At 32.2% G+C, this 27,526-nt stretch overlaps 1 protein-coding gene across 1 annotated transcript; it reads left to right on the forward strand.

Annotated features, from left to right (window-relative positions):
• The first annotated feature begins 1,586 nt into the window (after window positions 1–1,586).
• Window positions 1,587–26,922, forward strand: LOC139515035 (uncharacterized). Its single transcript, XM_071304595.1, has 13 exons — window positions 1,587–1,646; window positions 3,875–4,418; window positions 9,586–9,684; window positions 10,499–10,571; window positions 14,864–14,920; window positions 17,429–17,536; window positions 17,952–18,416; window positions 19,438–19,508; window positions 19,850–20,018; window positions 22,313–22,557; window positions 23,769–23,858; window positions 25,079–25,227; window positions 26,133–26,922. Exons 2-13 carry the CDS (start codon window positions 3,894–3,896, stop codon window positions 26,812–26,814), a joined length of 2,733 nt encoding a protein of 910 aa, XP_071160696.1. The 5' UTR covers window positions 1,587–1,646; window positions 3,875–3,893; the 3' UTR covers window positions 26,815–26,922.
• The last annotated feature ends 604 nt before the right edge of the window (window positions 26,923–27,526 follow it).

Below are 27,526 nucleotides of genomic sequence, written 5' to 3' on the forward strand. Positions count from 1 at the left end.
GTGAGCAAAGGCTCCGTCTTGAAGGCCGTTGTTTGACCTATAATTATTAACATTAAATACATTAATTGTGACCGCGGATTTTTTTCTCAATATTGCAAAAAATCACCCGTTTTCCTTCGATTTCCTTACTCAAAGAAACATCAGTATTGCTGGATCCTGGAAGCAATTTTTATGCAAACAATTAATATCTGTATTTAAAGATATTTTTGTTAGAAATCAAACTGGTAAGTTAAATATATATATATATATATATACAACTCGTCTAAACATCAACCCAACAATGTTAGATCTGTAAATTTGCTTTCGCAAATTTTTGGTTCTTCCCTCGCCGGGATTCGAACCCATGCTACTGTGATATCGTGACACCAAATCGCCTGCACTGTATATACAACTCGTCTAAACATCAACCCAACAATGTTAGATCTGTAAATTTGCTTTCGCAAATTTTTTGTTCTTCCCTCGCCGGGATTCGAACCCATGCTACTGTGATATCGTGACACCAAATCGCCTGCACTGCAGCCGTCCCGCTAGACCACACGACCACCTGGGCTCTCAAAATAAAGAGCTTTCGGTGGGCATGTGTTACCTTTCCACGTCAGTTTTAATCTAGCGGCGTACTACAGTACATGATATATAAGGCATGAAGATGTTATTGTTACAGATCAGCTAAATTATCTATAGTAAAGGATCCTACAAATTAATGTAAGATACAGTCACAGAAAATAATTATATTCATAAGTACGTCTCAATATAATATATATACAGCAAGATCATAGAACGCAAGATCTTTTTTTATCGAGGACCTTGAATTTCAATATTGTTGAAAGCTGAACAGACATGTATATAACTACAACCAGGGATTTTCTAAACTAGTATATACTTAGTATAGAAAGTCCCTGCTACAACGAATGGGAGTGTTTAACTACTAATTAGGCATTGACCATAATGTTCTCGTACGATTGGGTGACGTTGACCCAACAGCTGATACAGCCGACGGTAACAAATTTCCGATATTATAAAAGATTCACAATACAAAGGGAACTTCCTCTGCTTAATTGAGCCCCTAAATAAATTTGAATAGTTAAGTTTTATTCAAAATTGTCGAAAGCATTGCTGCAAAGTTTCATATGTGTTCTCGAACGAATACTGAATAACAGACGGGCGGCCACATGATTTTTTTTTTAAAATACTGAAACGGTTCACTTTCGATCAAAAATCCGGAAAATAACAGATATGTCACGTATCATGATAACACTGTTAAAACTGTAAACTTGTGTTGTTTATAATATAAATTCCAGTTCTTCGTATACATATTGTCAGTATTTCATTTTATTACTTAAAAAAAAATTGGTGTAGAAAATTCAGGGGAGGCAGTTGCCTCATAGGTAGTTACGGCCCTGGTGTTATTTAAAATACCTGTGACCCACTCCCTTTAAAGTTAAATGTTTGCCATTAACGGTACGTTATAGCCGAACATGACTGGCTGGTTGTAGAAACGAAAACTATGCAAATGTGAAAGTGAAAGCGAAAGTGAAAGTTAAAGAACTTGATATAATAACTATTGAAAGAGATTCTAGTGATCTCAGCTAGTGATAGACTAGCAACCACCAAAACGTTAACACTTTGGAGATTATGCTTTATATATGGTATGTAGTTCAGTACAACCTCAAATAGTTGATCTGTTTTAAAAAAATAATTTAGTGTTCCAGAACGGAGTTATCATGCAAAATTGAAATGGTAGATTTTGCAATATCCCTTCCTTTCTACCACTTTTGTATCACATGTCCTTATGTAGCACAGTCCAAGAATGTATCTGTAAATTGTTATTTATACGTCCGTGCATACCCTTAGGTGGCTGGGGTGTCTTCCCCTATCTTGAATGTTAAAGTAGCAGATAACAATTGGTCTAGATTTTTAAAGAATTTTGAGTGTAGCTATGTCATGTATGTAATTCATGTGTAAAGACTTTTCATGTTGATATAGAAAATTCGGTGTTTTAGCATATTTCTGGGGGTCATTTATCTATTTTCTATTTTCTGAAATAAAAAACCACAATAATTATGTTTCATTTTATTTTTTCAACTTGCCACAGAAGGTGGGGATAACACAAAAAGTAGGGGAGATAACTCAGATAAAAAAAAGCTAAAAAAAAAAGAAGACATTATTGTTTTAATAAACTGAATGTCTTTTTTCCTTTGTAATACTGGTTATTTCAAGCATTTTGTCAAGTTTTGTCATAATCAGTTCAATAGTTTGAGAAAAATCTGGTATAAAGAAAGACGACATCTACAGCGATTCAAGCAAAATTTTTTCAACAAATCCAAACCAAGCCGCATCAATATAGAATATAGTGTGGACCAATAAATGATCAATTATTTATCTTATCTATCTACATACAGTTGAATCTGATACTCAAGATGATTTTAAGAAGATAAATACCACTAATGGACCTCTTTGTCTTCTTTATAAGGTCTCTTTTGGTCAATTTATACCTCTCATTTCCTCAAAATTTCAACTTTTCAGGCCAATAAGTAAAATTAATGGGGTAACTTTCACTCATTTATGATAGAAATGTTATCAGAAATGAGTAATTGAAGCATTTTAGCAGAATGAACAATCCATATACAAGTTTACTGTCTACAAGGAGGTTTAAATAAGTCCTTACATCAAAATTAAAGGAGATGGGGCAATTAGGCCCTTATTTGGCCCACAAATTAATGCAAATTTAAAAGTTATCATACATATTCTTAAATAACTGAAAACTTGACTCAGGTATAAGGTACTAAGAAAAACAAAACAAATTTGACATCGAACAAGTTACCCTGGTAACAAATCATGACTTAACTTGCATATTATGTTAAATTTTGTGATTTTCCTTGTTTTTTCATCAAATTTTAAGTATATTTTAGATTGAAAAAGTATGTGCTCACCCAAGAAACAACTTTGTATTTGGTGAGATTATGCCAATATATATAATAAAGCTTCTGTTAAATTATTTTGTTGTTTCTTGGCTGCGCAGGATGTTTCCACAACGGAAATAAAGATAGAAAACTGCATAAATTATGTATTTTTTCATCGTTTTTGTGAAAACAGTACATATTATGACGTAATTGTGACGTCATCAGATAAAAATCTTTATGTTTTTCATTGATATTTCTTGACCTGATACATTTCTAAACATTATGTGCCAATTTGAAATGATTATCAAACATTTTATTTTCTTGGGCCAAAACTAGATAATTATTTGTTGTTACAGCATTAAAAATAATTTCATTAGCTTATAAATATATATTTATTTAAATATTTTCTAGGAAAATGTTCTATCATAGCAGTATATAAGAAATAAGGAGAAAAAAGGAGAAAAAAGCCCCCCCCCCCCCCCCCAAAATAAAATTTTTCTCATAATAATAAACCAAAACATTTAAGGAATGACTGTAGTATTTTTTCTGTCTATGAAGCGGGTTATTTAACAGTGTGCGCCACATTTTTTATGTTATTTCGAATAGACAGAAAAAATATTACAGTCATTTCTTATAATTTAATTCTAAATTCCATTTTAAACCGTAGAAAACCATGAAAAAACGTTGATGACATCAAGGTCACATGACTAAATTATGTCTATGGGCTGATAACAAAATAACGTCAACCAATCAGAAGACGAGTTACATCCAAAATTAAATTATTAAACATCAAACACAACAAATGACCTAATGGTATGATGACTCTTGAGGTAGGGGATGTGTGGCAGGATTGCTTTCCTTCAGTAAGAGATAGAACAAGTAAAGAAAACAATATTCTTACCCTTATAATATTCAGAATACAGCTCTGACTCCACAATCCAAATAGGAATTAACATACATTTTTTCTCTCTCAGATAATACAAATGTATATAGATGTCAATGCATAGAATATTTGGAGGAGGGGGAAACAGCAATCAAAGAGATAGGGAAGAAAGACCACAAACAGAAGGATATGGTAGACCCCCTATCTACCAGGATTATCAAAATCAAGAGAGAGTTCAACAGCTTCAGAGGTATCTTGATAGAATAGATGGTCATGGCAGAGGTCAAAGATATGAAAGTTATTCTGACAACAACAATAGTTACCAGCAAGGTCAAGGATCCAATAGAGATGGTCATAGCAGAGGTCAAAGATATGAAAGTTATTCTGACAACAACAATAGTTACCAGCAAGGTCAAGGATCCAATAGAGATGGTCATGGCAGAGGTCAAAGATATGAAAGTTATTCTGACAACAACAATAGTTACCAGCAAGGTCAAGGATCCAATAGAGATGGTCATGGCAGAGGTCAAAGATATCAAGGTTATTCTGACAACAACAATAGTTATCAGCAAGGTCAGAGATACAATAGAGGTGGTTATCAACAATATGATGACAGAAGACTGCAAAGATCAGGGGTAATGTTTTGCTGTAGTTTTGAAAGATACTATTTATTTATATATGTGTTATATTATTTATGTTATTTATATACTGTTTCATTCCCTAACATCACTGATGAGATATTTATTGTCGAAATCCGGATCTGGTGTACAAATTTTTGCACCTCATGTTTGTGGTATAACACCTTTGCCGCAAGTTTATTGTTTTCTGTTTAGTATTAAATTAACATTAAGATCCATTTTGTTACATCTTGTGATCAATTTATTTTGGCAATCGCCAATTGCAGCAGGGTTAAAGAACATCAGTTGTTTGACCTGCTAGTCAAACGTGTTTTGTTAAATATAATATTTCACTCTTTTGGTCTTTTGTGCTGTATTAAACACTTCTACAACGAAATTTGTTAAATGCACACATATAAAAATTGTGGTTTTTATCCAATGCATTCATAGGTTTAAATGTTGTTTTCAATTGAGACGTTCTTGTTTATATATATTAACAGATTTTTTATTGACTGAAAGATTTGTAAGTTAATGTGTCATTTAATTATAGCTGTCATGTGTTTCCAATATATAGGATAGTAATTTATTGTTACAATATTTCTATGAATTATTCATATTTACAATATATAAAACTGTCAAAAAAATTTTGAAGCATAAAACATTTTAATTTGTTATAACATAAGTGTATGCTCATCAAGTACATAAGAAATTTATATAATCAGTGTATCCTATGGAACGCCGTAACTGCCTTATGTTAAAAACTTTCATTATATGATGGTACTTTGACATTATACGATGGTACTTTGACATTATACCATGGTACTACGACATTATATGATGGTACGTTGACATTATACGATGGTACTTTGACATTATATGATGATACTTTGACATTATATGATGGTACTTTGACATTATATGATGGTACTTTGACATTATATGATGGTACTTTGACATTATACGATGGTACTTTGACATTATACGATGGTACTTTAACATTATACTTTGCTTTGTCAATTTCGAGTAGCTCGGTGTCCTCTGCAATTTTGATTTTACATTTTTATATCACCAGATCAACATCAAAATTGGTAAACAAGCATACACAAGAATGAAGGACATTTATATTTTTTTAAACATTAATCAGTACAAATGCTAGATTATTGATAAATCAATATCTTATAAATAGTTCTCATTGATGTAAACGGGAAACACTGATACCCTGTTATAATTTTTAAGATATCTTTTTTACCTTAAATGTGATAAAAAAATTCCCATAGCAAGTGAACTTTTAGAAGGATTTCCGAATATCATTCTTCAAAAAAAAAAAAATTTCAGTCAGCGTTTACTAATGTCAATGGCCATTTGAAAATAACATTCATATTTTCTTTCTTTTCACCCTATGTTTCTATTAATAATTGTGGATATTGTACCTTTGACTATGGGTTGATGCTTTAAAAATCATGAAAATTCCATTTTTCGCCGAAATTGATTTTTCCATAGCAGATAAGATTGAAAAATGATGAAATAATCTAATTATTTAGATTTTTTTTTAAATTTTAAATCAAAGTTTTCTGTTGTCAACTGCATTTTGAAATGCAAACTTCAAACCTCCGTTCGACAGATGTTGTATGTACAGTATACAAATGGATCGACATAATAGAAAGGTAGACTTTATAATAGTTTCTGCTTTGCCCACTTTCATTATTTAGAAATAAAAAGTGGTAATTTTTATTGAAAGTTCTATCGACAATAGAATAACACAGATACATTCAAAACCAAGGTTATGTCAATTTACCAAAATTATGAAGTCTAGAGTTTATTTAAATACACATACGAGATATCATGTGTCATAATAAAAAATATATCTCGGTGAGCCATTAAAAACTATCAGAGTGTTTATAAAAATGTCTTTAACAATTAACTTGGGTTATCTCCCCTGGAAATGTCCAATATTCTTGAACATGTTTCCCACGAAAATACGAATACGAATACCAAAGTTTTATTTTGATTCGGTTTACATTTAAGAATACAAACATAAGCTCTTAAGAGCTTTTTACCGAATATAAAATAACATAAACACAACATTTAAACACACAAACATGCAGACAAGATATATAACAGCATAGGCACATTGAAAAACATACAAATCACTACTAAAATACATATCTTAAGGATGTTTGCTCCTCTACTTTTTGAATTTCTGCCAGATTTTCGGAATTCTCTAGTTTTATTCATGTATTGCCATTTAAAATTTTGCCCATTAACCCCTACTTTTCTATTCATAATTTTGTTACATAAAGTTCAAAAAGCCATATTTCAAAATCTCATAAAATCCTTATTATTTTTTCATAGTTTTTGAACCCAAAAAGGTGTCAATGTTAAATGCATGAAAAATCTAGAGAGAAATATTTCCCGCTGAATTTTCTATGGCTTATATCTTGAAAACAAGCACACTGACCTTCCATTTTTTTCTGCTTTTATTTTTTCCTTATTTATTTACTATCATTTCATAACAGTCTTGTAAAAAGCTTGTTATTTTTAAAAAGAGTAGCAAACATCCTTAACAACCAAAGCTGAAGCACAACTAAAATTAAGCACTAATAAACATATAGCACACATGCAAACATTTAAGGCATACTAGCATGTTAGAGCAACTTCTAAAATATGAAAAAGCTTATCTACATGCAGGTCCGGAACTTCCTTGAATTTTCTGTGATTTAATAGTCCCATATTTAATACACTCAATTCGACGCTTCATCATGTCTGCTGTATTTGAAACTCCTAGAGCTTCTAATTCATGTCTCGAAAGCATACCCACAATGTTTGGTGTTATTTATTCTCTTTTATAATGTACAAACGCATGCTTCAAATCAACCTTCTTTAGTACACTCAACATGAGTTATTCGTCCATTTTGTTTTTATGCCCCATTTATGGGCATTATGTTTTCTGGTCTGTGCGTCCGTCCGTCCGTTCGTCCCGCTTCAAGTTAAAGTTTTTGGTCGAGGTAGTTTTTGATAAAGTTGAAATCCAATCAACTTGACACTTAGTATACAAGTTCCCTATGATATGATTTTTCCAATTTTAATGCCAAATTAGAGATTTCTCTCCATTTTCACGGTCCATTGAACATATAAAATGATAGTGCGGATGGGACATCCGTGTACTGGGGACACATTCATGTTTTTTTCTAATTTCCCATGATTCCTTTTGTCTTTACAAAATGACAAAGTACCATCATATAATGTCAAAGTACCATCATATAATGTCAAAGTACCATCGTATAATGTCAAAGTACCATCATATAATGTCAAAGTACCATCGTATAATGTCAAAGTACCATCATATAATGTCAAAGTACCAGCATATAATGTCAAAATACCATCATATAATGTCAAAGTACCATCATATAATGTCAAAGTACCATCGTATAATGTCAAAGTACCATCATATAATGTCAAAGTACCATCGTATAATGTCAAAGTACCATCATATAATGTCAAAGTACCAGCATATAATGTCAAAGTACCATCGTATAATGTCAAAGTACCATCATATAATGTCAAAGTACCATCGTATAATGTCAAAGTACCATCATATAATGTCAAAATACCATCATATAATGTCAAAGTACCATCATATAATGTCAAAGTACCATCGTATAATGTCAAAGTACCATCGTATAATGTCAAAGTACCATCATATAATGAAAGTTTTTAACATAAGGCAGTTACGGCGTTCCATAGTATCCTGCTATTTTTAGGTTTGCTGAGATAATAGTTTTATAGTCTTCAGGGTAGTTTTCATAGCATTATAGGTTGTTTTCATACAAATTGTTATACATGTAATATACATTTATAATAATAATTAACTATTATATGATAATATTTTACCAGCTATATAATGAAAGAATAAAAGCATTGCAGTTGAACATCGGTTGCCATTATAAAATAAGGAGATGGGGAATTATTGCCAATGAGACAACAATCAATTTGTCAGTCACATGTAAGAAAAACCTTACTTTTGTTATTAAAAAAAAGGTTTGAACCAGATTTTTATAGTCATCTTATGAAATTTAGAATGTTCCAGACCTTAGGGGCAATTTCGAGTTGCCATAAACTATTTTTCATTTCTGTATTTTGTCTAGTAGGGTAGTTGTTTCCTAAAACACATACTCAGATGGGTCTTAAATCACATACATTAAAGAAAAAATTTCTTACTCTGAATAAGAGAAGATACATAAGATATAATACATAAATGGAACCAGCCATAAGACATCTACAAGAATTTACTGACAACATTTATGACTTTCAGAAGGTAATTACACATTTTTCAGGGCAACAGCTGTTTATAGGTGCTATAAAATTCAGCAAATATAAAATTAAAAAAAAGGATTACTGAGTAAGCATATATTTAGTAGCTCACTGGGGCCTGAAGGTCCCCATGTGAGCTTATGCCATCACTTGGTGTCCGTCGTCATCTGTCATTGTCATCTGTCGTCTGATGTCTGTCTCCGTAAACTATTTCAAAAATCTTCTCTGACACTAGTGGCCCAAATACCTTTAAACTTTAACTAAATGTTCCTCATGTTCCTTAGGGTATCTAGTTTATAAATTGTATCCAAAGTTTTGATCCATTGACAAACATGGCCACCATGGCTAAAAATAGAACATAAGGGTCAAATGCAGTAATTGGCTTATATCTCAAAAACTAAAGCTTTTAGAGCAAAACTGATGAATCGAACTGCCACCAAATTGGTAGTTTTAACAAAATTTGGCATTTTTTTGTTATTATTATAAATAGGTATAAACTGTAAGCAGCAATAATGTTCAGCAAAGTAAGATCGACAAATAAATCAACATGACCAAAATGGGTTGCTGTTATTATTGTATCTTAAATATCATTATAGATAGATATAAACTGTAAACAGCAATAATGTTCAGCAAAGTAAGATCTACAAAAATGTTATAAGATCATAATTGTCAATTGACCCCGTAAGGAGTTATTGCCCTTTAAAGACAATTTTACACAATTTGTTCATCAAGTTTGCTAACATTTAAAAATCTTCTCCTCTGAAATACAGGAGACTGATTCAGGATCTTGAGAGCCTCTTGATTTGTATATATAGTCATTTATTGATTTTATTTCCTTTAAAGTCCAACATTGAATATTATTTATTTTTTACAGGTAGAGGATCTGGAATTAAAACCATTACTATCTGCAAAGGAAGTTTCTATGGTTATCCATGGAACTTACTATATTGCTTGGGAAAAGATAAAACAAACAGTAGGCTTAAAATTTTACTTGATTTTTATATTTTTTGATTTGTACAATATTTTTTTATGTTTTTGAAATTTTGATGGAAAACTCTTTACTACTATTTATCATTCTTAATTTTTAAACCAAATTAATATTTGAGATCAATTTTGATTCTTTCGTGAGCCGAAAAATTATTCGAAAATATTTAGAAAGTTGAGTAAATAGATAATGGTACAGTAAAGTCAGCTGCTAGAAATCAGTATGTAACAACATTAGATAAGAGAAACTATTTCCTTTATAACTTAAATTCATTATCATAAACACGGACAAACATACTCATTGGTCAACTTCAAATATCAGTGTAATGAACTGAGAGGAGGAAAAACAATGAGCATATCCTCTCTGATATCCAGCCCATTATTTATACCACTTATCTGTGATTGTAACTCTTTGTTATTAATAAAAAATAATATACTGGGTAAGCTTTGAAAAACAGATGCTTTGCTCTTTCTAAATTGTATCTGGAATGCTGGTCTAAAATAGTATGATTTTAGTCACATACCCATCATAAGATACCTTATCTTGATAGTGGTTTGGTGTTCTAGTAGCAAAAATAAAGAAGGAAAATTAGAGTAAACAGTTTTTAACATGATCAGCATGTCACTTAGCATTTAAATGGTTGAGGGTTATTATAAGGGATTGGTTTATCTTTTTTATTTCATGAATATGTTCAAAATATCAGAACAAACTGAAGGGTTTAATAGTTAGACCTTCCCACCAGAAAATTTCTGGCTTAATTCTTGTTTGAACAAATATTGAAAACTTTATCTAACTATTATAGGGATTAAGTAGAATGGGAAGGGACCATATCCACTTTTCTGCAGGAGAACCAGGAGAAAATGGAGTCATCAGTGGTAAGTCTTTGGATAACATGGTAAAACTTTATGGTTTATTGATTGTTTGATGTATGCTTGATAATGTAAGTATTGAATTGCATGCATGTTTATAATTTAGGACAGTGAAATATATATGTGATACCCTAATAACCCTAATAAAGCTTAATCTTGAGTCTGATTTTTGAGCATGTTAGCTCACAAGGTGATCAACCATCCAAAACAAGACATGTCACCTATGATATAGTCAGACTCATTACTCTGATTCTAAACCAACCTGCTTTTCCTGTATCTCCTAATTCATACTCTAGTGGTCAGACCAACTATCAGGATTAGATTTGAAAGTCAATAACTATACATGATAGGTCAACAATAATTGGTATGTGGATTCATTTAGGTTTTAAGGAACAGTAAATATTTGTTGATCTAAGTTAACGTATGTAATTTAGCATTGTGGTCGGGTTTTTTTTGTCTAGATTACTAGTATCTCTATTACTGGTAACAGTACAAGTTATGTCAAAACTATTTTGTGTGAGGACAATTTTTCCATTTTGGGTACCATATGCTAAATGGCCCATACCTATAATTTTGTGGGTAAAGAAGTGCAATCAACACACTATGGTACTAACTTGATATCTATATCTTCAAAGGTTTATCACTACTGGTACTTTTGGTATACACAAAATATAGTGCATTGATCATAACAGTCAATACATCTTATTGGTCGTCCCACTGTCTATATTTTCTGCTCAGTCCTTAATAGAATTGCATATCACAGCTTTGTGACATCAAATACATTGACCCCGCCTAAAGAACATATCAGCGACATCACAATTATTGAACCAATGTTAAGTTTGACAACAAAGCTATCAAGCCATCTTCAGGTTGCTGGTGAAACTAAGAACACACTTCTAAAAGACGCAAAATCATATGTTACAAAATGATGTTATTCTTGGCACAAAAATTACATAATTTGTGCAAGGTGCCAGAAGCTAATATCTGTTCTAAAAAAAAAATGCTGTCATTGTCAAAGTAATCTTTTAAGTTGGAGTTCCTTTGTCCATAATTGTAGTTCAATCAACTACACCCAATCTTTTATACAATGCAATGTTTAATTTTACTTCCCACAGATAAATGAAAGCAATCTTGAATCAAGTTCAGCGCTTACCAGCACTTTAATTTTTCTTTCTTTTAAGAATGTTGTTTATTCTCGAGTACTGTCACATGGTAGGTCACCAATATTTGGTGTATGATTTTTTGCAAGGATTATACAGGCTCATCTGACATGTCATTTGATATGATCTACTTTTTACATGCCAGTCACGCCAGAGTCAAAATGAGTTCTGTTTTTATATAACTTTACTTGCTTTATCAACAATAATTTAATTTTGGATGTAACACGTCTTCTGATTGGCTGACGTTATTTTGTTTATCAGCTCATATATAGACATTTTGTCAAGTGACCTTGACGTCATTAACATTTTTAGCTCACCTGGCCCAAAGGGCCAAGTGAGCTTTTCTCATCACTTGGCGTCCGGCGTCCATAGTCCGTCGTCGTCGTCGTCCGTCGTTAGCTTTTACAAAAATCTTCTCCTCTGAAACTACTGGGCCAATTTTTACCAAACTTGGCCACAATCATCATTGGGGTATGTAGTTTAAAAATTGTGTCAGGTGACCCGGCCAACCAACCAAGATGGCCGCCATGGCTAAAATAGAACATAGGGGTAAAATGCAGTTTTTGGCTTATAACTCAAAAACCAAAGCATTTAGAGCAAATCTGACATGGGATAAAATTGTTATTTAGGTCAAGATCTATCTGCCCTGAAATTTTGAAATGAATCGGACAACCCTTTGATAGGTTACTGCCCCTGAATTGGTCATTTTAAGGAAATTTTTCCGTTTTTGGTTATTATCTTGAATATTATCATAGATAGAGATAAACTGTAAACAGCAAAAATGTTCAGTGAAGTAAGATCTACAAATAAGTTTTAACCATTTTTCGTAAATCTTAGTCATCTTTTACAAAAATCTTCTCCTCTGAAACTACTTGGCCAAATTAAACCAAACTTGACCACAATCATCATTTGGGTATCTAGTTATAAAATTGTGTCCGGTGACCTGGCCAACCAACCAAGATGGCCGCCATGGCTAAAAATAGAACATAGGGGTAAAATGCAGTTTTTGGCTTATCACTCAAAAACCAAAGCATTTAGAGCAAATCTGACATGAGGTAAAATTGTTTATCAGGTCAAGATCTATCTGCCCTGAAATTTTGAGATGAATTGGACAACCTGTTGAAAGGTTGCTGCCCTGAATTGGTAATTTTAAGGACATTTTGCTGTTTTTGGTTATTATCTTGAATATTATTATAGATAGAGATAAACTGTAAACAGCAAAAATGTTCAGCAAAGTAAGATCTACAAATAAGTCACCAAGACCAAAATGGTCTGTTGATTTCTTTAGGAGTTATTGCCCTTTATAGTCAATTTTTAACCATTTTTCGTAAATCTTAGTTATCTTTTACAAAATCTTCTTCTCTGAAACTACTGGGCCAAATTAAACCAAACTTGGCCACAATCATCATTGGGGTATATTGTTTAAAAATTGTGTCCTGTGACCTGGCCAACCAACCAAGATAGCCACCATGGCTAAAAATAGAACATAGGGGTGAAATGTAGATTTTGGCTTATAACTCTGAAACCGCAGCCTTTAGAGCAAATCTGACATCGGGTAAAATTGTCTATCAGGTCAAGATCTATCTGCCCTGAAATTTTCAGATGAATCTGACAAAATGTTGTTGGGTTGCTGCCCCTGAATTGGTAATTTTAAGGAAATTTTGCTGTTTTTGGTTATTATCTTGAATATTATTATAGATAGAGATAAACTGTAAACATCAATAATGTTAAGCAAAGTAAGATTTACAAATAAGTCAACATGATGGAAATGGTCAATTGCCCCCTTAGAAGTTATTGTCCTTTATAGTCAATTTTTAACAATTTTCATAAAATTTGTAAATTTTAACTAACATTTTCCATTGAAACTACTGGGCCAAGTTCATTATAGATAGAGATAATTGTAAGTAGCAAGAATAGAGATAATTGTAAGTAGCAAGAATGTTCAGTAAAGTAAGATGTACAAACACATCACCATCACCAAAACACAATTTTGTCATGAATCCATCTGCTTCCTTTGTTTAATATTCACATAGACCAAGGTGAGCGACACAGGCTCTTTAGAGCCTCTAGTTTTAAATAAAATTTGCTGAAGACAAACAAAGTTAACTCTATTCTAATGGAATTAAGCAATTGAACGTTACAAAAAAAAATCACTTTAATACACATACAATGTTCTTTATCAGTTAACATTTTTGGAATTTTGAAAATAAAAGTATTAAACCAATTCACAATCATGCTTATAACGGTGGATTCTTTTATATTCATGTGTACCAATTTTCATGGATGAAGGAAAACTTGCGTGTTTGATATTTAATTTGGTGGTTTTGACGATGCACGTACGGTCTCCATACAAGCCTTTAAAAGATTTGTCATTAGTTGAACATTAAAGGAGAAGGTCCGGTAAGGACTGATTTTGGCCTCAAATTTCATGTTCATCTGACGAAAGATTTTGACCACTTTTTAAACACTTAAGTGTCTATTTTATTTGAATCAATCAGTTTATGTGAAAGATTTTAACTGATTAAGTCATAAAAAACGCACCGATTCAAGCTGAAATACAAAAAATCTACCAAATATGCCGAAAAATGTCATTTTTCAGATGGTTTTTGTCAAAAATGAAAGTGGCCGCATCCGTGTTCATCCTCAACCTTTATATATGTTATGTATTATCATAAAATACAACTTACATTTCAATATTAAGAATGAACACGAATGCGGCCACTTTCGTTTTACACGAAAACCGTCTAAAATTTAACAAAAATGCTAGAATTGTGAAGATTTCAGTAATTTAGCATGACTTAATGGTTCAAGTACCCGATATATGTGCATTGTATTGTCAAAATCAGCCCAAATTTATGTAGCAGAAGCATTTTACTGTCCAATGAATAACTTAAGGTTTACATTTTAACAATTTTGTAAAACTGCTATATTTTGGGGCCAAAAAGGGGTCTTACTGGATCTACTCCTTTCGTGGTTCACTGATATTAATCAAATTCACAAAAATTGGTATCCAAGGAATAATAATGAATCCACAGTATATTGTTTGTGTCGTCTATGCATGTAGGTGTATAAATACTGTGTGCATAAAAAAAGATTTTTGTGATTTTTTTTTCATTTATAACTATAATTTGTATACAGGTATGAGACAATACTGTGAAGTGATGATATTTATTAACCTTGAGGCAGCTTTAGCAGGTAAGAGATCATCTAGCATTGAATAACATTACCAATACAACTTTTATTGAACCAGATGAACAGTTTTACAATCAATGTCACTTCAGTAACTGACAACTATAAACTGAATCTGAAAGGAAAAAAGGTATTATAAGGCCACTATTGTGTCCCTTTAAATCAACCAAATAACACACTTTAGCTGTTTATAAGAAATTATTATGACAGATATCATAACTTTTTTAGCTCACCTGGACGGAAGGGCCTTTTCTCATTACTTTGCGTCCGTCGTCATCCGTCATCGTCTGTCGTCGTTTCATTTTACAAAAATCTTCTCCTCTGAAACTACTGGGCAAAATTAAACCAAACTTGGCCACAATCATCATTGGGGTATTTAGTTTAAAAAATGTTTCAGGTGACCTGGCCAACCAACCAAGATGGCTGCCATGGCCAAAAATAGAACATAGGGGTAAAATGCAGTTTTTGGCTTATAACTCAAAAACCATTTAGAGCAAATCTGACAGGGTAAAATTGTTTATTAGGTCAAGATCTATCTGCCCTGAAATTTTCAGATAAATCGGATAATCCATTGTTGGGTTGCTGCCCCTGAATTGGTAATTTTAAGAAAATTTTGCAGCTTTTGGTTATTATCTTGACTATTATCATAGGTAGAGATAAACTGTAAACAACAATAATGTACAGCAAAGAAAGAGCTACAAATAAGTCAACATGACCAAAGTGGTCAATTGACCCCTTAAGGAGTTATTGCCCTTAATAGCCAATTTTTGTATATTTTTTCAAAATATTTTCCTGTGTCACTTCTAGCCAAGTTCATTAAAGGTAGAGATTGTTTAGTAAAGATCTACTAACACATCACCAACACCAAAACACAATTTTTTTTTTGGTCATGAATCCATCTGTGTCCCTTGTTTACTATGCACATAGACCAAGGTGAGCGACACAGGCTCTTTAGAGCCTCTAGTTAAATTTTGTCTCAAATATTTGTAGTAAGGCTTCAATTTTTTTAGGGGCCTTGGTGGCCCAGTGGTCTCAGTTGCCTTTTGTAACTGACAATACATTATGGTTTTTTCTCATTGTTGTAGGCTGTAATTGCTTACAACTTATTCATTTGAACTTTGGTGGATAGTTGTCTCATTGCCAATTATACCACATCTCCTTATTTTTATACAACTGCAAAAAAAATTGCAGTCGTATATTGGTACTGTGTTGTCGTCGTCATTGTCGTCATCGTCGTTCGAAAACATTTGGTTTTCACACAATAACTTAAGTATAAGTGAAAAGATATCTATGAAATTTAAACACAAGATTTATAACCACAAAAAAGGTTGTTATTGGTTTTAGGAGTTATGGTCCTAACAGTTTAGTAATTAGGGGCCATAAAAAGGCCCAAATAAGCATTTTTTCTAGTTTCCAGACAATAACTTATGGAACAGAGAATGGATCTCTTTATATCACAAGTTCCCATACCACAAAGGGATGGTTAGGATTGGCTCTGGGGGAATATGGCTCAAAACTTTTAGAAATTACGGTCAAAAAGGGGGGAAAACAAGGGTTTCCTGGTTAATGGACAATTTAAAAGCAGTGTAACATAAGTAATCCATTACACTGCTTTTAAACTATTTTAAGACTTTTATGATGTATTTAAAAAGGTTGTAATGGTTGCAAATTATGTGGGTTCATTTTTTTTTTGGGAGGGGGGGGGGGTTAATTTGTGCAGGCACAGTGTATCGCACAAAAGCAAACAATTGAATATGAATTCAAATCATTTAACAAATTTTAAGTTCTTTGACTACTCACAGTTATTCTGTGTCAGAAACCTATTATGTGTCAAATATTTAATTACAAACCAAATTCAGACCTGTATCAAACGTGAATATTATGTTTATTTTTGCCCCAAATGTCCAGGGTTGGACCTCTGCGGTCGGATCCAGCTGTGCCGGGCGAAGCAATTTAGAATATTAGTAATTGAACTACTTTGTCACTAGTTTGTAAAGACTGAGGTTACATGGCCGGTGTGTGTGACTTCAATCTTTATTGACTACAGAAGCTTGATGGTTTTCTTCAGGCTCTTTAGCTTCCTCAATTAATAAAAACTGACCGCACCATGCCATGAAAAAGTACAAAAATGTGTTGAATGTGGTGTTGAACACCAATAAATGAATCAATCTTTTGGAATTAAGTGGAAAAAGGGTCATAAAAGACTCAAATTTTAGATTAAATTCAGTTAATATTTGATATTAAATTTGATTACAGAATGTAAAAAGTCTTAATAAGAAAAATACATATTTCATAGACGTGTTGATCAATATGTGTGCAATATCTTTTGGGTAAAATGTTTTGCTCATATCTACAATGTAAATATTCAGTGTGCAACTTTCACAGTTAGCTTTACATTGACAATGGAAATATACATGCACCAAATTAGCATTTTGTCCAAACTATATTGTGTTTACTCATGTGTCAATTTCAAATTGATTGATTCTGTCTGAAAAGAACTTTTTATTTTTTTAGATGGATTCAAGTTTTTCCGGTCAGCAAATAATGTTATACTTTGTGCTGGAAATGACGATGGAGTTATTCCCCCTAAATACTTTGTAGAAGCAGTACAGAGAAACCCAAGTATGTTCTATAACAAATTATCACTGCAATACAAGGATTCTAGGGTTATGCCCCTTTACAAATTTCTATTCTCTAACTTAAGTTTGTCTCAACTAAATTTAATGAAATGTAAATATAATGCTTATAACCACTAAATTCAGTTTTAAGTTCAAATTTTGGTAGTGTAACTTTTACAGGTATGTCCCTTTATAAGATTATATGCTAGCGGATGCATCATCTGTGTCCCTATGGACACACTCCCCATTTATTTTACATAAATTGCCATCCTGCCTTTTTATGTTATTCACAAAGTTGCTTACTAGTATCCTGCCTTTTTTCAAATTTCATCCTAGCCCTTGAATTGGAAGTATACTTAAGTTACATACTACTTAGGCAAAAGTCAGTGACTCAAATCTGTGTATCTTTTTTCTACCAGGACAAAGATTAGAGTTTGATGAGAATGTTAAAGTAGTAAAGGTACCTATTGGTGGTGCAAGTTTGGTACAGGATAAAAAAGGAAAGAAGAATAAAAACAAAAAAAGCAAAGGAGATAGAGAGAAAGAAAAAGGAACAGAAACACAGAAAAAGAAAGATAAGACAGAAATAGACGAGACTGCAATGGAAGATACAACACAAATGTTTAATGAAAAGATGGAAGTGGATTCACCAAGTGGATCTAAGGCTGTGGATGTGCCAAGAAAGTCCAAGGCTCAGAATGAGAAAGCACCAAGTGGATCTGGGGTTCTGAGTAAACTCAAATATGATAACTGGGAGGATGAGGATAAGTTTGAAGATGGTATACAGCAACAGGAAATGGAGGAGAAATTTGAAAATGCTGCACAGCATGAGGAAACAGAGGAGGAATTTGCTGAAATAGCTCACGATGATAATGTAAATCCTTGTAAGTTGCTAATGATTTACCTGTAATTAATACATAAAATAACAGACTTGTTTGAATTTTTTTAATTTTATTTCAAGGATGTTAATATAAAAATCTAGTCTTTTTCATAAATCAGTGGGAACTAATAAAAAACCATCTGATCTAAATGTGATTGGTTGTTGTTAATTACTTTATTCTCATTTGAATCAATCACTGACAGTTGATTCAGCCACTCCGGATGATAGTTTTAAACATAGAATAAATGCATTTGCAAATAAGGTGGTTTATCATCTATGCGCATTAATTAATTTTTCACAACCATATATTATACTATAGTGTGAGCCATAAAAGTGTCCGGGGAAAAGTGTACATCCAGACACTTTTTCTCAGAAAATTAATATTTAAATGTATATGATGCTGTGAAAAATTGTCAGTGCAATCTGTCATAATTTCATGTGAAATACTATTAGACTCTGAGACTTCATTTTGGTTCTAACTTAGCTGTAACTATGTAAAATAATACCGTAAAGTCATAAATTATTGCTAGGTTTTTATTAATGTGAATAATGCAACTGGTAGAGTATCGCATTAATAAGAACTCATATTCTGACAACTAAAACATAGACTGGTTTGCAGATTTTCAAATTTTTATTTTGAGTTAACTAAGGGAATGACCATTTAACTTTGAGGGTGGTTATGGTTGGTGTTTAAAAATTATTCTGATCTCCAACTTGATGAACAAAAATATTCTGGTCAAGCAGATCATGAGATGACCCCAAAAAAATGCATTTTTTCGCCATAATTATCAGTGTTAAATTTTGAAAAAAACTTCATCTGATTGATTGCGTTGAAAAACTAAATAAATTTGTGACCAAAGACCCCCCTTGAAGTAAAATGGTTGCTCCCTAAGATATACATATTATGTAGAAAAAAACCAATTTAGAATATTTTGATTCCTAAATATCAGTGTAGTAATGTAAAGTAGTATTTGACCTGGTACTTCAATATAGACACTCATTCTTGTATTTCTTTCTTTTTACAGCTAAAGATTGCGAAATTATCACCACAGATGAAGCTGAAAACAATAGCCATGCAGTAGATTATCTGAAAAAGGTTACAAGGACAAATTTTATTTTCTTTGTAGTTAATTCTTTTGATGTTTATTTATAATTATCATGCATAGGATTCAAATTTTATTTCAAGCAGATTTATTACCTCATACTAGTCATCTCCCTTCAGCATAAGAGATAATTCTAGATATCTGATGTACACAATGAATATAAGAATAAGAAATTTGATTTTCTACCAATTTTCTGTTAGAGAAGTTAATTCCCTTATGTGTATGTAGTATTCTTACTTACTTCTTATGTATATGTCACTTTTAAAATTAGCTTAATTGTATAAGCAGGAAATATATTAATACAATGTAAAATTTTAAAATTATATTTTTTCAGTTACAATATGAAGAAAATGGAGTTCAGGAAAGTGTAAATAATAAAAATGATGTTGAATCAACCATGTTCAATGAAGACGAAGAATTTCCAAACAGTTCTGATTTCGTACATCATTTAGAAGATTCTGCTGACGGCTCATGTACTGGAGAAGAATTTATATGTTCTGCTTGTAAGTAAAAGTCAATGAACTGGAAGTTTGAAATTCTTGAAATTTGACTGTGGTTAAAAATTGCAAATCTCTATTTAAAGACCAGAAATTCTTGAATGTATGAAACTCAATAAATAAGAACTAGTTAGAAATATCAAACTTTCAGCCAAAACTTTGGTCTTTTGCAATTGTACATAATCATGAATAAAACTTCATAATGAGAAGTTTGAGAAATTCTCAGCAATTTGTTTATTAAGCAGTAAATTGTAACTAAATTTGAATTAACACATAGAAATATGTACAGTATGTTCTTGTTTATATTATATTACTAAAGTTCTTATATCAATGGGAGATAACTGTACAAGGAAAACAATATAATGTGGATTCATTTTTCTTGGTGGGATACCAGTACCAATTTTCGTTGATTTTGTGGGAACAGGTGAACCACAAATATTAAATGTTAAACGAATGACAATTTTTCTAAAGGCTTTAAAGCAGACTTCGGCAAAAACATGAATTTAAATATCCATGAACATGTAAGTTTTCCTACATCCACAAAAATTGGTACTACTAACTACAACTCACCTTTTCTTGGTATTGAGTGGGGCCAGATTTAACGAGACAGTAAAATTCTCTATTGACTGGAATACAAAACAAATCAAACACACGTGAAAACCAAACAAATCCTAAACTGATATTAACTTTCTTGGTTAAATTCAACATAAACAAACAAACAACAATATCAAACAACATAAAAAAATCACAAGGCTTTGGAAATTCTTAAATGAACAAGAAATCAGCTTGATAATGACTACAAATGACCTTCGTTTAATCAAGTATAACTAGAAACCACAACAGTGTCTGTTAATGTGTGACAAATATCAGGAATAATATCCCGACTCGAAATCCTAATAAAAAGAAGATATTAGCCAAATATTTAGCTTCTTATGGACCAACTTAAAAAAGTAAATCGGGTCGATTGAAATATTTTATAGCAGCTTTACTGTTGTACTTTTAAAACACATCTATATTGCAGGTGCAAATGATGCTAGGTAAAAAACAAGGATTTTTCAGTGCTATTTTCATATGCATTGTGATTTATATATACGACTACTTAAACATACCTTTATAGTGTATGAGGTTCCAGAGTAACTGTATTTACCAATTTCATCACAAATTATTTTTAGAAGGTGTAAGTTATGAGATTTGTCTACCAAACCAGCAGTGTGGTATTTGATTCATGTTGGGTACATTCAGTTAATACGACTGTTTTTAACATCATTTGTACCACATTTGATATCTACAACAAACATTTTTCTAAAGCTGAATAATTGATAAACAATTTAAGACATGAGGTATTGAGGTAATTTAACATTGTTAAATATGCGACTTTTTCAATATTTGCTGCTCGGACCACTATATAGTGTGTGATAAAGAGATTTTTTATTTTGCTACACCATAGTTTACTGAATTATGGTTCATAACATATAATACCTGTACCTGATAAATTAAGCGGTATGAAATTTTATTCAATTTATTCTATGCTATGTATGTTTGTATCATTACGTTTTAATTACCAAGAATTAGTTTAAACATATTTTATTGTTCAAAAATGACAAATGGATTGAACACAAGTTTTTTAACTTAGTAATAAAATTGAGAATGGAAATGGGGAATGTGTCAAAGAGACAACAACCCGATCAAATAAAAAACAACAGCAGAGGGTCACCAACAGGTCTTCAATGTAGCGAGAAATTCCCGCACCCAGAGGCGTCCTTCAGCTGGCCCCTAAACAAATATATACTAGTCCAGTGATAATGAATGCCATACTAATTTCCAAATTGTACACAAGAAACTAAAATTAAAATAATACAAGACTAACGAAGGCCAGAGGCTCCTGACTTGGGACAGGCGCAAAAAATGTGGCGGGGTTAAACATGTTTGTGAGATCTCAACCCTCCCCCTATACCTCTAACCAATGTAGTAAAGTAAACGCATAACAATACGCAGATTAAAATTCAGTTCAAGAGAAATCCGAGTCTGATGTCAGAAGATGTAACCAAAGAAAATAAACAAAATGACAATAATACATAAATAACAACAGACTACTAGCAGTTAACTGACATGCCAGCTCCAGACTTCAATTAAACTGACTGAAAGATTATGATTTCATCATATGAACATCAGGCACAATCCTTCCCGTTAGGGGTTTAGTATCATACCATCATAAGATATATGAGAAGAACATAACCCGTGTCATGCCAACAACTGTTTTTAGAATAAATGTGTGTCTTTTTCACTTTATTTAATTCAAGATGATGAAATAATCACAATAGTTGAACATGATGCTGGTGTCAGTGCTGTAGACTTTTTGATGGAAAAAGATGTGGTGGCTGTTCATGTTGAATTATCAGACTATCATGATGCTTTAAGGAGAATTACTTGTATAACGGAAGATAAATCTTATATATTTGATGTTGAAACAAATCCATACTTAATAATGGCTGGCAGAGTGGCAGAGTTTTTCAGTTGGACCCTAGAACCAAAGGGACCAATCAAAGTGAGGATTTATACTATCATTTTCATACCTGTCAACTGTCATTATTACAGGGGATTTCCCCCATAAAAATTCCAAAATGGATATTTTGAAAGAGGAATTTTGTTTGCACATTAAAACAAAGCAATCAATATACCATGGCTATATACATTTGTAAAAGTATTAAGAAGCCAATCAATTTGAAAGCCACTTTAATTGTTTTGTATGACAACAAGAGCCATCTTGCACATAAAACCCACATGGCCATTTTGAAATGTTGGCAGGTTTGCATTATTGTCTCCCCTAGCATAACTCGAGACGGGGATTAATAACCCAGCTGTGTCAGGGTAAACTATTTGTTTAAAGCTTTGTATTTCAGAACATAGAAGGAAGACCTGGATGCTTCATACCTTGTATACCAATTTGCTTTCTGTTACAAAGTTTGTATGTCCCTTGTCCTTGACCTAATTTTCAAGTATCAGCGACTGCTTAAAAAAATGTATGTGAACTTCTCACTACCTAATAATGAGTGATAAATAAGGACCTCAACATCATTTTATGGATCAGTGATCTAGGGAATAGTTACTGTATTAGGTCTGATCAGATATCAAAAACCGTGTGACACGTATGGAATGGATATAAGTTGTGCATGTCAGACTTCACTTGCAGGTTTCATCTGACATGGTACTCATTTTCACATGGTTCATTAGTCAATGTTAAGTTTTTGTATTTTGGTCTGTTTTTCAAATACAATAAGCAATAATTTTTTTGTAGGTCAAATATGTTTGGTGTATAGATTTATGTCTGGTGGGAATCAAATGTCCTTGACCTCATTTTACTTTGGTCAATGTTTAGATTGCTTAGTTTGGTCCTCTTCTCGTATACTACAAGCAATATGTCAACTGATTTTGGTGTATGGACATGATTATAAATGTCTGCCTGACAGCGTTTATTTGACCTTAATTTTTCATGGTTAATTAGTCAATGTCTAGTTTTCAAGGTTAAGTCTATAATTGAAATTGACCTGACTTAAACATTGACAGCAATGAGAACCAATAACTGAACTGTGATGTAAACATTTATTTGAGCATAAACATTCACTTACAAGATACCAGGAGACTATAAAATTATACTATACAATTATTGCTGTATGTTATTGGTACACAGGTATATAGTAAAATGGTCGATTGCAGGATAAAATCAATAAAATGATTGACATAATATTATATTTTTAGGTGTTCAATGGACTAGATTCAAAGACATGTGCTCTACTTTTTGACAGATATGAAATCATTTTGGATGGAACTAAAATATTTGATCTCAAGGTTTGTCTTTTATCTATAGAAAAATCATTATTGTCCACCACAGTTATAACAGAACCCTTTTGCAGTGGTGGATCCAGAAATTTTCATAAGTGGGGGCCCATTGGTTGCCTAAGAGGGGTCGGCTCCTGTCATGCTTCAGTGATTCCCTATATAATAAACCAAATTTTTCCCAGAAAAGGGGGGCCCCCCTCTCTTAATCCGCTTCTGATTTGCCTCCGCTATCATTTTGTAAAAAAAAACATGTCTTGATCTATCGGTATGCTTTTTTTTAAGAAATGACCCTTCACAGTTATCATTATTTGTATGTTACCTACTATCAGTTACATAGTGTGCATGCAAGTGACCTAATGCTATAATTTTGGGGTCAGTAAATTCCATATGGAGTGAGAGCAAGGCATCCTATGCATATATATTGTATTAGGCTACTTTAAAAGCACACTTATGAAATGAATTTATCTTGCCGACTATCTTTACCAGTGGTATTCAGACTAGTGGCCTATCAAAGTGTTTAAGTCTTCAATATGTAGAACATGTATAAAGAACCTACTTCCATTTGTCTATACAAAAAAAGCCCACAACAACAGTTAGTTAACTTTTGATGTGTTTTATGAATTCATTTCAATCGTTCATCATCAATTTGTTTGTCTGTTGAAACCTTCCATTTTTTATTAATTTTTCTTCTACTGCCAGTTCTTACAAACAAAATGCTTTTACTGGTCATATTTTTTTTAATTTTTGTCTCCCAAGAAAGTGTTGGATGGGGAATAGAAATATTGGATGTCTGTTTTTCTGTCTGTCTGTCGAGTCTTCTTAGAGCGCTCACCTGTAAAATTCATGCCAGATTTTCATGAAATTAATATCATAAATCAGCAATATATTGGACAGGTTTGAAAATCAGTTCCGATCAAGTACTTTTAAAAGAGTAACGCCTTTGGAAACATTATTTATATGTAAAATTGCAGTTCTTTGACCAAAATCATTCTGTGTCAGAAACTTATGTTGGTTTTGAATGTTTTAATCACCATCCAAATTCAGAGCTGTATCAAGCTATAATAAAGTCTCCATACTTGCTCCAAATGTTCAGAATTCAACCTCTTTGGTCATATCAAGCTACGTCCAGCAAAGCATTTTTTTTAAGTGCTATGGAAAGATTGCATAATATTAGATATGACATGATTTAACATTAAATTGTATAAGGACCTATACAAATTATTTTATAGATTGCTTACAATTGGATGATGGAAAGAGGTTTAGGCAATATCACAGATCTTAAGAAGACTGGATTCAAACCTGACTGTATCCCTGTTGACACTGATAATGTTACTTCTGTTTGTTTACCCTATCTAAAGGCATATCAGTATTTCTCTCAGTAAGTATCTTTGTTAATAATATTTTATCAGCTATTATGTTATAGTTATTGACCAAGCCAGTCTTTATATTGGATTTAATCTGCACAGCTTGGTTAACCCGAACAGACGACATAGGAGATAGGGTTAAGGGGTCACACAAGCTGTGCAGATTAAATCCAATATACCGATTTGATTGGCCAATAACTGTTTTAACACATGACACCATCAATTTATGTCAACGTTTTAGAAATATGCAAATGATATTCCGCCATCAACGGCTCCTAGGAAATTTCTTGTAGAGTAAAGAAAGGGGGAAATTGGTTGTTCACCATTGAATTGGACAACGTAAAGATTTTAGTCTCGCTGCAATCGTAAATATTTTTTGAATTTTATAGAATACATGTTACACCCCTTTTGGAAACGCCCCTAAAGGTAAAAATAGATTTGAACTGTGCAGTATATCTGAGGTTGTTAATGCACACCTTAGCTGTGCATTATTTAGCTTATAGCACAGTAAGAACAAAGAGATTTTACCCATGTCAAGTGTTAATGACTGATTTAAAGTAAATAAACTTTAAAAGATAACAGTATCAACCAATAAACCAAATATTTTTATAGTTTTCTAATGTTATATCTTGTACCATACATTCTATAGTAACTAAATATTTTATTTGTGCTTCCAGACAAGGCAAGTTATCCAGAGTCAAAAGAACTCTTGTCTTATTGTTTTAGTGTACTATTTTCTTGAAAAAATGGCTCCTCCACTACAAATCCATAAAAATGCTAACTGGAGTTTTCTTCCCGTGGTGCTCTATCTTTTTTTTTTTTTTTTTTTTTTTTTTATCTTTTATGATGAATTAGATTAACAAATGATTAAATCATGGAATATTTTTTAAAAATATCTTTGAAAAATGTTTTATTTCAGGCTATTGCATGAAGAAATGAAATGTTACAAGAAACAACTGTTTGAAATGGTCAATGCTGACATTTGTAAAGAAGACTTGAAAAGGTTGAGAGAGAGAAATAAGAGAGAATTAAAAATTGCTGAATACAGTCAACCGGCAGTTTCATTGCAATCTTATCACAGACAAAGCTCAAAGTCAAAAAAAGTTAATAAAATGATGGACTTTCCATTTTCACCATTGCCAACAAAATTAGATGAAACAGAGAAAGAGGATAAATTTGAAATCATTCAAAGTAACACTTCTTCAAGTTCTCAAAATATGACAGCTTCCGAAAAATTACTAAAAAACTTTAACTTAACAAGTAATTTACCAGTTGGTTCTTCACATCCATCTTTGAATAACGATTTACAGCAAGAATTTAATGATACTCGCCAAATGGCGAGACAGTGTGCAATACAAAAGTCACAGGAAGAACAGTGTCAAGTAATTGCTGTTGTGAAACACGAAAGTGTAGAATTTCCTGACGGACGCAGATATACTTGTAGATCAACTGTAGTACCAGATCCCGTCATTGTTGAAGGCAAAAGTACAGCCACGCAAACTGTGTCGCACAAATGTAAAGACGTAGGCGTTCAGTGTGAAATTATAGATTGGAATAAATATCAGAAAATGATAGAACTAGCAGAAGTTCTTCTCAAGTAGATTATAAGCCTTCTTTTTGATATGTCCTGCATTTTATTTTTCACTCTATTCATTCCTGCCTTTTTTTCAACATGTCTCATCCTGTCTTTTTTTTACTCAAAACTCATGTCCTGTGACTCCTGTCTTTTTTTTCAACTTTCATCCTCTTAATCAAATTATGCTAATTGAAAAACTATCTATTGTATTCTTATTCATATTTCGCCTTCGGTCTCAAGTAATAAATTAGCTTAACTTCTCTATGAGGGGTGAAGCTTACATGTAATATCTCTGTTTAAAGAAACAAACTATAACCACATAGCTGGCCAGTGACCTTGACCCTAGTATATAAGCACCTGTTCCATAATAACTTGTCATTATTTTTCTAGAGGGTGTGAAGTGAACACTTCACTTGAATTCTTTTTAGTTATTTTATTTTTATCTAAGATTTAGGGGAAAGTTACTAAAGTTACATTTAACTTGTCTACGATGTACGACAAGTTCTAATGTTATTTTGTTAATTAGAAATAATAATTCCTCAATTGTCTACGATGTATGACAAGTGTTGATGGAAATGAATTTAAAAATTTCTTGTCTACGATGTATGACAAGTGTCGATGGAAATTAATTAAAATTTTTATTGTCTACGATGTATGACAATTTTATATATTCATTAAGTTTTTGCCTTAGTACGATGTACAGGCAGCACATTTGTTACTTATTTCATACTCCCGTT

The sequence above is a fragment of the Mytilus edulis genome, chromosome 3 (genome assembly GCF_963676685.1).
Source record: "Mytilus edulis chromosome 3, xbMytEdul2.2, whole genome shotgun sequence".
Taxonomy (NCBI): Eukaryota; Metazoa; Mollusca; class Bivalvia; order Mytilida; family Mytilidae; genus Mytilus; species Mytilus edulis.

Excerpts from the sequence above, each read along its gene's own strand:
- LOC139515035 (XM_071304595.1), top strand. The coding sequence starts at position 3,894 with ATGTCAATGCATAGAATATTTGGAGGAGGGGGAAACAGCAATCAAAGA. Across the intron at positions 4,419-9,585 it reads GAAGACTGCAAAGATCAGGG|GTAGAGGATCTGGAATTAAA; the intron begins GTAATGTTTTGC and ends TATTTTTTACAG. Across the intron at positions 25,228-26,132 it reads GCATATCAGTATTTCTCTCA|GCTATTGCATGAAGAAATGA; the intron begins GTAAGTATCTTT and ends GTTTTATTTCAG.